Consider the following 10,785-nt stretch of genomic DNA (forward strand, 5'->3'; position numbering starts at 1 on the left):
GAGAGAGAGACGAGAGAGAGAGAGAGAAAAAGAGAGAGAGAGAGAGAGAGAGAGAGAGAGAGAGAGAGACTTTCATTCTTTTTTTTTTTTTCGATTGTATCTTCTTTATGTATCTTTTTTGTTTTTGTAACATTTAGAATTTGATTTTCTTGCAAAGTATTTCTGGGGATTGTGCAACCAATACAACAGATTGAAAAAAAGTAACTGCAATTTTTTTTCCTTCCAAATTTTGGGCTCAGTACATTGAAAGGGCCGGACGACGTATTGCCGCTGCGTGCCGACCTACGACCGTGAGACTGCAGTCTTGTCCGTCGCCCGTGGAGAAATGTGTTTTGTGATGTGGAAGCAAACTGCTGAATAAGAAAGCCAAATATTTGGGTTAGGTGTCGTTCATGACAAAGTTTCACCGCAACAGGTTCTTGGGTCTGATTTTCAACAGACAGTGACGACCTCTCAGGTCTTTTTTGTTTTCTTTAAACCCCTTTCGTTTGACTGTTGGAGCGTGTGGATGGTTGGTGGGTCCTCTGGTGTGGTTTGCTCCTTCTTACATGTCAAAGGTCTTTTGTCCTCTTATCTCCGCCTTCTTTTCTTTGCTTGTTACTCTCTAGTAAAACCTTTGCTCTTGGGCGCTTGCATGACCTATATGTGTTAAAAGTGCCGCAAACTCTTACAAAAGCGAAAAGAAATTAGAAAAGTTGAAACAAAGTGCTGAATGAGAAAGCCAAATATTTGGGTTGGGTGTCGGACTTCACAAAGTCTTACCACAACAGGTTTTTGCTCTATTCGCGCGCGCGTGTGTGTGTTTATATGTGTGTTTGTTAGTGTGTACGGTTTCTGTTTGCGTGTACGTATGTGTAAGTGTTTTTATGTGTGTTTGTGTGTGGTGTGTTTGTGTGTGGTGTGTGTGTGTGTGTGTGTGTGTGTGTGTGTGTGTGTGTGTGTGTGTGTGTGTGTGTGTGTGTGCTTGTGCTTGTGCTTGTGCGTGTGCATACGCGGACGCCCGCGTGCGTGTAGACACTCAGGTCGTGAAGAAGCCGTGGCGGGGTTAAGATGGAACCGACACTTCTGGGGAAGCCAGTACCGTGATGCACACCACCAATCGGGTTCCATCGGCACTGATTCGAGAACAGCCAGATTTTCCCTCTAGATTTAGGCTACAGGGTGGTTGGTTGGCGGGTGCTCTGGTGCTCCTTCTTTCCTATCAAACTTCTATCGTCCTTATCTCCCCTTCTTCGTTTTTATGTTTGTTACTCTCTTGTAACACCTCTATTCTTCTGGCGCTCTTATGACCTTATGCAGTTGCGAGTGCTGTAAAACCTCTACTAAAACTAAACTTAAGCTACAGAGGGGGGAAAAGCTACCGTTTTGCCACCCTACGAACGAGTCGACTCATCGCGACCTTGAGACACACACGTGTTTGATTTTAAGGCCACAGTCGAATTTAGTTGAATTCGGTCGAACTGTTTCAAAATGGCAGCATTTACCCTCCGACGAAGGAAAAATCTGGCTGGGAAATGTGTCTATCGCGGTGTAAAACACAAAATCAATCCGGCTGGCTTCGACTCAGTCAAATAAATTTTGTTTAACAGGACGCACTGGGTGTAACATAGACTGGGTTGAAATCATCGTCAAGCTGTTCAAATGTACTAAACACAGAAAGCAAAAGTTTACGTGAGAGAGAAATAAAATGTTTAATAATGTCATTAGTATCTCAAGTAATGCGTGTGAATAGATGGCAACAGCACACTCATACACACCTACAGTATTCATTTTTTTACTTGCCTTTTTTTCTTCAACATTTAATTAACATTAGAATTTCGAAAGGAAAAAAAACAACAATTCTTGAGCACGTGCAATAGACATCCGCAGATTAAGAAGCCGAAACCATAGGACACCATTTTAAAATCAAAATTTAGGGCTCGCTCCATTTGAACAACTGGGGGAGGAAATGCTTCTATGAAGCCGTTCGCTTTCACAATCTCAGTGTCAACAGTCAGGGCACAGGCTGACACATCTTGTCGCTAGCCTCAACTAGCAAACTTGTGCGTGTTTTGGTCCGATTTTCAACAGAGAGTGAGGAGTGAGATCGTTCAGGTCTTTCTTATTTCTGAACCCCCCCTTTCGTTCAACCGTTACAGCTTGTGGGTGGTTGGTTGGTGGGTGCTCATGTGTGGTTTTTCCGTTCTTTCGTCCCAAACAACTCAGATCGTTCTAATAATATTCTCTCGTCATACTTTTCTTTGCTTGTTGTTTCTTGCTTGTAATACCTCTAGTCTTCGGCACTTATATATGGCCTCTTTGGGTGAAGCTCCGTAGAATTCTTACTGGATCTTAAAATGAAGATATAACGTATTACCAGAGTTTTGAAGCAAACAGGGGGAAACAAAATGAAGTTGAAGAGTATTTTCTTCGTTTATGAACTGGTTTCTCTGATACATAGTTTGTATGAATTCTGGCATGGCTAGGGAGGGATTTTCTTGTGTGTGTTTGTGTGTGTGCGTGTGTGTGTGCTTCCTATGGACTCTGCAAGATTTTCAATTTCTGTTGACGAAACTGGTAAAATCATATATAAATATGAAACCATTCCTTACTCCCACAACTAAAAGAAGACTTTCACCTAGCACAGAACTCTGGAAACATGAACCTTTCCAACAAACAAAACAAAACACCAATAAAAACAAAGGGGGAAAAAAGAAGCCACAGGCTGTGAACGGCTCCTGAAGGGCGTTGTCCGTATAGAGGCCGACAAGATGCTGTTGGATCTTTCTACATCGTGGTAGATAAGCCGAGGAAAGAGCTACTAACCCTTTCTCTCTTTTCTCTTTATCCCCCCCCCCCCCCCCGTGCCGAATTATCCGATGATATTCCGGCTTCCAAATGAACCCCTGCTTTTAACCCTCGCACTGAGTTCTGGGAAATTGAGACGCGGCTTTTTTTCAAAACGAATTATATGTTCCCTTCCCGTCTCTCTCTGCACACACCCCCTCCCACCCCCCCCCCCTCTAAAAAATCCCTTTCCTCTCCACTATAAAGTCTTGTGCTGTGAAAACGTCTTAAAGTACATAGTTACATCTTTCTTTTCTTCTTCTCGATCGCATCACACTTGAAGTCCGGTATCTGTCATAAACTGGGCCGTCCTGCTCAGTTCATCTGGCGGCCCGTATAGCTTCTCTTGTAGCGTCAGTGGGGTTGGCCACGTTTCCTGTCTCAGGGCCCTGTGTGTCTTGCAGTGCTGAAGGATGTGTTCAACAGTTTGGTCCGCCTCTCCACACTGGCATTTTTGGTGATTGTACTAGTTTAAAACATTTGTACATATGTTGTCTCAGTCTTGTGTGTTGTGTCCTTAGTCTGATGATAATCACTTGTTCTTGGCGGGACAGCTCATGGTAGTTATCTGGTGTCTGAGGTGCTTTAAATAGTGTATTTATAATAGTTTTTATTTCTGTGTAGTTAACGCTGTTGTCTGGTTGCTCTTTTTGTGCTCCTAGTTTGGCCATCCTGTCTGCCTGCTTATTTCCCAAGACACCACAGTGTGATGGAATCCACTGCAGCATGATCCTCAGACATGGGATGTCCTCTATTTCTTTTCGTAGCCTTGGTAGTTTGCCGGAAGTGATTGCCTGCAGTACTGACATGGCATCTGTTAGGAATACTACTTGGCTTTGGGGGTCTACCACATTCTTGATGATGTTTGCTGCATGTACTAGAGCCTCCGTCTCTGCCCTGTAGTTTGTACAATGTCGCCCTGTTGGGACTGCCTCTGCTTGTCGTCGTCCATTTGGGAACTGTACGTACACTCCGGCTCCTCCTCTTTTCACAGCATCAGTGGCAGATCCGTCTGTATAGATCCTTATCCATGCTTCTCGTGGGTATCTTTCTTCAAGCATGGACAGGGTGAGGGACTTCTTGCTCAGGTCACTGTGGTCATCTCTTGTGGTGAACATAGGAATTGACGTGTGTATAGATATGTTTGTGTTTTTCTTTTCCCATGATGGTGCCTCTGGGGTGTGATTCAGCATGTTAACTGTGGCTGGTAGATGGTCCTGTAGGGATCTTTGGATTTTTCTGCTTTCTTTGATGAAGTTGGATCTTTTGAGTCTTGCGGTGTTTGATCTCGCTGTTCTCGTGTGCAGTATATGATCCTCCATAGCTGTGGCCTTGGTGTACTGTATGAGGGCCTTGCATTCCCATCTCCTCTGCAGGGCCACTATAGATGTTGTTTGTTCCATCTTTTCTATAGGCGTTGACCTCATTGCTCCAGTGATTATTCGGAGAGCCTGGTTTTGCACTTTTTCCAGAGTGTATTTGTGAGTTTGTGCTGCAGTCATCCATGCACTGGATCCGTACTCGAGATGGGGCCTGATTGCGCCCAGATAGACCTGTCTAAGTGTTTTCCCATTTACTCCCCATTGAGTCCCTGCTAGTTTTCTCATGATGTTAAGTTTCTTCCTGGCTTTATTTTCTGCATTCTGAATGTGTTGTTTCCATGTGAGACGCTTGTCAAAGATTATTCCAAGATACTTCTGTTGATTCTCAAACTTTAGGTTTTTTTTGTCTAATGTGAGGTGTTTTGGCTCAGCCTGGCTGAGAGCGAAGAGTGTAGCAGAAGACTTTTCTTTGTTTATGGTTACACACCAGGTTTTTGTCCATGTAGTGAGTTTGTCCAATGCTAGTTGCATGCGATATGTGGCTGTAGTGACGAATTCCTCAGAGCACCAAAGAACCAGGTCGTCTGCATACAATGCGGCATGTATTCCTTTGGGCAGTTCATTCATCAGGTCATTGATGAAGAGGATAAAGAGCAAAGGTGACATGACTCCACCTTGGGGTACTCCTTGTCGCTATAGTTACATGATTTTAAAAATATTTGTTACGTTCGTTGGAAAGTGTGGTGTCCGTATTCTGAAAGTGGAGAGGGTGACAGAAACAATTTGACCTTTTTCTATTGTTTGGCCTATTTCCAGATATTATGAATCGTCACGCACTCGCCTCGCCAGGCTGGCAGGGCTGATACCATGTCTCCACCACTGATCTCGGCCTCCACCACCACAACCACCGCAACCACCAACAACGACCGGCAGTTCCTGTCCCCCGAGAGTCCTCATGTCCTCCCTTCAGACTTCCCCAGTCCCCGCGTCTGTGTCCTCGCAGGCCCCAGGTCTGACCCTGGACTGACCCCCGTGACCCCGCCCTGTCCGTCTGCTGGCTTGACCCCTGCCGGACACTGAAGATGGCCAGATACCAGTATGATCTCAAACCCTCTAAAGTAAGTTGCCTACCACACATTCTTTATGCTTTATGTAATCTGCACATATCTGGCACCAAATAGGGACATGGGACTAAAACTAAACACAAAAACAAACACCCCCTCCCCAATAATATATGAAACGCATTTTAGCCCGTTTAGAAAAATAAAATGTTTATGTATTCAATGGCAAGCCGTTCAATTTTTCTAAACCAGGGAGGAATATTTTTCAAGCGAAAGAGGAAAAACTGTTTTATTCTTTTATAGATTGTGCCTATGTAATGTATATTTTGTAGCTTTTCTTCAATCAAACATTTAGAATTTTAATTTCGACAAAAATATTCCCCGAGGACACGCCGCAGATACCACAGTCGTAGAAGTAATATTTTCCATTCAAATCCTGACATTCCGAATAGCTTTTCAGCTGTCTTATTTCTGCTGCTATGGTATTATCCATCTTCAAAATTTATAGAGGGCTTCTGACGTCGGTGCTTGAAAACACAGCCTCAATAAATTAAGGCATTTCACATTCCCACTGGACGTCTGTGTGTAGTGTAGTGACTTCCCGCCTCTTGTCTGTATATGATATAGTGTAGCGACAGCTTGAAATCACAAAACAACGTCTTACCTTTTTTTAGTCTTTGGACGTCGTATGAAAGCGAGACTAGAAATGTCAATACGTTTTTACGCCGGAGCTAAGGAGGATAAGAAAAAAGATTATTTTCTGTATGTATCGAATTAAAGTGGTCGTGTTTTTGTTCCCCCATACCTGACTTGTGCATTGACAAGTTGGGTATAGAAGAGCGTGGCATTTAGCCGAGTTCATTGATTTTTCTTTTACTCCCATTGTGTTTGAACTTAACAAGGTACATAACTCACATTTTCAAGGGTTTTAACATTTCAGCTGAAAGCCATTTCGTTGGAGATGGCCATTTTTATGACAGGCACATTTTTCTAGTCGATTTGTTGTGGCCGCTTGTCGCCTGTGATGGAACATGTTTGGCCTTGGGATGGCACAATACTGTCGTAACAATTCTCGATTTTGCGCATACTGAAACTCCACAGGTTTGAGAATTGTCTAAAACAGCGCATGTCAACCTATTTTCTAGCCAACGCCCACTTTTGTCACTTTCAAGTAGCTAGAATTTCCGTTGGCGTACTCTTCTTGTACACGCATTTCAAAGCGGGGCATTGTATGCTCTCGATGCTATACTTGTAGTGATGGTCTCTTTCTCAAACTCCTTTATTTTCACCATCTTTCCCTTTTTCTGAGTGGATGGTTGGCAGATGCTCTGATGTGGTTGGTTTGCTCCTTCATCCCTATCAAGCATCTATCGACCGTATCTCTCCTCCTTTTGTGTGTATATGTATGTTACTCTCTTGTAAAAACGATGAGCTCGTGGCTGGAGAGCGCCACTGTCTGATCCTACTTCTTTATGCTCCCCTTTGTGGTTTTTTGCTGTCTGTCTTTCTTACTTTTTCCAAGCGTGGGCGGTTGGCGGGTGCTCTGGTGTGGTTTGCCTCTTCTTTCCTATCCAACATCTATCGTCCTAATTTCCCCTCCTTTTTTAAATGTTTGTTACTCTCTTGTAACAACTCTAATCTTCTGGCGCTCATATGGCCTTATGCAGTTGCGAGCGCCGTAAAACCTCTACTAAAACTAAAACTAAACTTTTTCCAAGCACCAAATGACCGTCATTGTGTCGATATCCTTCTCTTTACTCAACAATATTCAGCAACATAAAGTCTCTATTCTTCGGCTTTTGTATGACCCATTTGTGCTGCAAGTGTCGAGATTTGCTCAATCATCATCATCATTGCCTTTCTCACCATGGATCGGGATATCGGCCACGAACAAATGCTTTTCACCTTTTCCTATCCTGGGCTAGCCTCTTGACGTTATTCCATGTCTTCCCATCTTTTTCTGTACACCAATTTCCGTGACTTCTTTCCAGGTTTCACTTGGTCTTCCCCTTGCTCTTTTACCCTATAGGTTCCAATCCAACACTTTCCTTGTCATGCAGCTGCCTGGCTTCCTGAGAGCATGTCCAGTCCGTTGCCAACGCCTTCTTTCCACCTTATCTGGCTGGGCTCTGTCTTGTTCTTAATACTTCCTCGTTGGTGACCCTGTCTATTCATCTGACCCTCAGAAACTTCCTCAGACACCTGTGCTAGAAAACCTGGCTCCTCTATATGTATATGCAAGTCTGAGGTGCGTTCCATGTCTCACATCCATACAACAAGACTGACTTGACCTATGAGTTGAAAATCCTCAGCTTTGTTCGAAGTGAGATATCCATGGTCCTCCATATCAAATTCAAAGATATGAAATCAGCCTGTGCCATTTCGATGCGGGACTTAATCTTAGCACCTGTTCCTCCCTCTCTGTCAGATATACTCCCAAGATAGCAAAAGGATTCGACGTGGTTTTCTTCTTCTTTCCTATAAAATACATTGTATGTGTCCTTTTTATCTCTCTCCCTTCTTTTCGTGTGTGTTTATTACTCTTCTGTAACACCTCTAATCTATGGCTTTTATGTGACCTAATTGCTTTGCAAGTTCCATAAAACCCTTTCTAAAACTTTTGTAAAAAAGTGCCCTAAAATCCTTACTAAAACTTTAAAAAATTAATTAAGTGCCCTAAAACCTTTGCTAAAACTAAACAAAAAACAAGTGCCATAAAACTCCTTGCTAAAACGAAAACTCGTGTATTCTCCTCACCATGCTCTATTTGTCTGTCCCAAGATCTCCCTCATCCGCCGACTCAGCATGGAGTCGTTCATGGTGCGCGTGTACACGGGCCCGCTCAGCGACGAGGTCGACCACGTGTCCGTGGAGGCGGAGAAAGGGACGAGCGCCGAGGACATCGTAGCCGTAGCTTGTCGGAAGCTGCGCCTATCAGCCTCTGGAGGCGGCGGCCATGGCGGCGGCGGTGCCTCCTCCGATGTGCGGCAACACTTCGAGCTAGCCGAGGTCTTCTCTTCGGGCGGCCAGCTCTGTAAGGAAAGACGCCTCGACTCCACGGAGAACCCCGTCGCTCTACAGCTGCTCTGGCCCAAAGTGGTGCCGCCGTGCGCCTCCGAAAGTGAGGCCAACGGCTCTCAGGGACTCTTCGATGGATACCGCTTCTACCTGCGACGCCGGGACCCCGAGGCGTCTGCGGGCGGGTGGGTGGTGCGCGACCAGAGCGCTGTGGACTCGTTCCTCCTGGCCTTCCTGACTCAGCCCGTGGCGGGGAAAGAGTTCCCGGACCTCTGCAGCCTGCCCGACCTCAACGAGCACACGCTCCTGCACAACCTGAAGGCACGCTTCAACCAGAAGAACATCTACACCTACGTGGGCTCCATCCTCATCGCCGTGAACCCTTTCAAATTCTTCCCCATCTACAACCCGAAGTACGTGAGCATGTACCAGAACAAACGGCTGGGCGAGCTCCCGCCTCATATCTTCGCGGTGGCGGACGCCGCCTACCATTCCATGCTGAGACTGAGACAGAATCAGTGCATCGTCATCTCGGGCGAGTCCGGCTCGGGCAAGACGGAGAGCACGAACCTGTTGCTGCATCATTTGACTGCGCTTTCTCACAAAGGATTACACGGCAGTGGAGTAGAACAGACTATACTGGGAGCCGGTCCCGTGCTAGAGGTAGGAGGTGGAAGGGGAACACGGCTTTCTGAATGTCTTTTTGGGTTGTGTGTCCTTGGTGTGTGTCTGTAGTATGTCTTGTATGTCCTTTGTGTGTCCTGTGTGTCCTCAAAGTGTCTTAGTGGGTGGTTGACATGTGTGATTTGCTCCTTCTATCCTATCATTCATCGTGATTTGTGTGTCTCTGTAGAGTGTCTTAGTGTTCTGGTGTGGTTTGCTCCTTTTATCTTATCAAACGTCGTGTGTGTGTGTGTGTGTGTGTGTGTGTGTGTGTGTGTGTGTGTGTGTGTGAAGTGTGTTAGTGGGTGGTTGGTGGGTGCTGTGGTGCGGTTTGCTCCTTCTTTCCCTATTAAAACATATGTCGTCCTTATCGCTCATCCTTTTTCTAGTAAGTCATTCTCTAGTAATACCTCTTCGCTTAGGCACATATAAGACGTATTTGTGTTGCAAGTGCTGCAAAACTCCTGCTTCTCTCTCTCTCTCTCTCTCTCTCTCTCTCTCTCTCTCTCTCTCTCTCTCTCTCTCTCTCTCTCTCTCTTTGTGTAAAGTGGTTTTTTTGGGACGGAAGGGGGGAGGGGCGGATGCTCTGTGTGGTCTACTCCTTCTTTCTTGTCAAACGTCTGTCGTCTTTATCTCTCCTCCTCCTTTTTTATGTTTGTTACTCTCTTGTAACTTTTCTAATCTTCGGCACTTAAAATTATTATGACCCCTTATTGTGTTGCATGCAAGTGCCGTATAACTCTTTGACTAAAACTGATGCTCTCCTCCTCTAGGCTTTTGGCAATGCTAAAACCGTTCACAACAACAACTCCAGTAGGTTCGGGAAGTTCATCCAGGTCAACTACAAGCAGAATGGGATGGTGCACGGGTAAGTGTTCACTCTGTTTGTGTGCTGTGTTTTTGACTCGTGATGGTCACCATTTCGCTATCCCAGAATTACAAAGTTCTATCTGAAATTTTTTTTGGGGGCCGTTTTGAGGTACTAAGACCATGGGGTCAGAAATGAAATGCTCTATAATATGTTCTCTATCAAAATCGTAAGATTATTCCGAGTCGTTATCAAGATATTCAAAGAATTGTATTCGAAAAAAAGTGACATAGAATCTGTTGTGAAACTAATTTTTTTACTCAAATTTCTTAAAATAGGCACTGAGCAGACAGAACTTTGTAATCCTGAGGTAGCCATTTGTTCCGATAATTTTTCAATTCCTGTCCTTTTTCTGTGTGTGTGTGTTTGTTTTTTTCGGGGGGAGAGGGGGGTATTTTGTTTTTCTGTGACACATTTTTGTGGGTTGTTAGAGGGTGCAACTGGTTGGTTCTACTTCTTTAACTTCTACTTTACCCCTGTTTTTTCTGTCGGTGTGGGTAGTTGGAGGATGCGACTTCAGTATATCCCTTCTGTTGTTTCTGTCTGTCAGGGTGGTTGGAGGGTGCGACTTCAGTACATCCCTTCTGTTGTTTCTGTGTGTTTGTCATACTCCACCCCCCCCCCAACCCTAGATGGAAGTTACTGTGTCATCGGTGCGTTTTTTGTCGTCGTTGACGCAAGTTTGGTCCTCGGTTGTGTGTCCCCGTCAACCGTTTAGCATATTAATGTTCAGTCATGCATTTATTTGGTGGGGAATTCCGAACTCGGAGCCTGCCAAATTTTTTTTCTTTTTTTGTTGTTGTTTTGTTTGTTTTTTTTCTGTAAAAATTGTAAAAGTTTTTTTGGGTGTTTTTTTTGGGTTTTGTTTATGAGGGCGGTTCCCGGTGTGTTTATGTAGTGGTGTGTGAAAACTTTCTATTACATGTCGACGTGACCGGCGGAACGGGCGTCTCCTATCGAAGAGCTGATCTAAGAAGTTGCGGAAATTGTTCTTTTCTTTCCTTTCCTAATCGGGGAGAGGGGAGGG

At 44.7% G+C, this 10,785-nt stretch overlaps 1 protein-coding gene across 1 annotated transcript in view; it reads left to right on the top strand.

The window, feature by feature from the left end:
• Positions 1–9,758, top strand: part of LOC101853828 (unconventional myosin-IXAa) — a gene marked incomplete at its 3' end in the record, with an annotated part of 38,704 nt that extends 28,946 nt beyond the window's left edge. Inside the window, 3 exon segments of the mRNA XM_005089344.2 lie at positions 4,965–5,266; positions 7,991–8,890; positions 9,664–9,758. Coding sequence (XP_005089401.2) covers positions 5,231–5,266; positions 7,991–8,890; positions 9,664–9,758 — 1,031 coding nt within the window.
• Between the last annotated feature and the right edge of the window lie 1,027 nt (positions 9,759–10,785).

Source organism: Aplysia californica, unplaced genomic scaffold (genome assembly GCF_000002075.1).
Source record: "Aplysia californica isolate F4 #8 unplaced genomic scaffold, AplCal3.0 scaffold00005, whole genome shotgun sequence".
In the NCBI taxonomy this organism is placed as follows: domain Eukaryota; kingdom Metazoa; phylum Mollusca; class Gastropoda; order Aplysiida; family Aplysiidae; genus Aplysia; species Aplysia californica.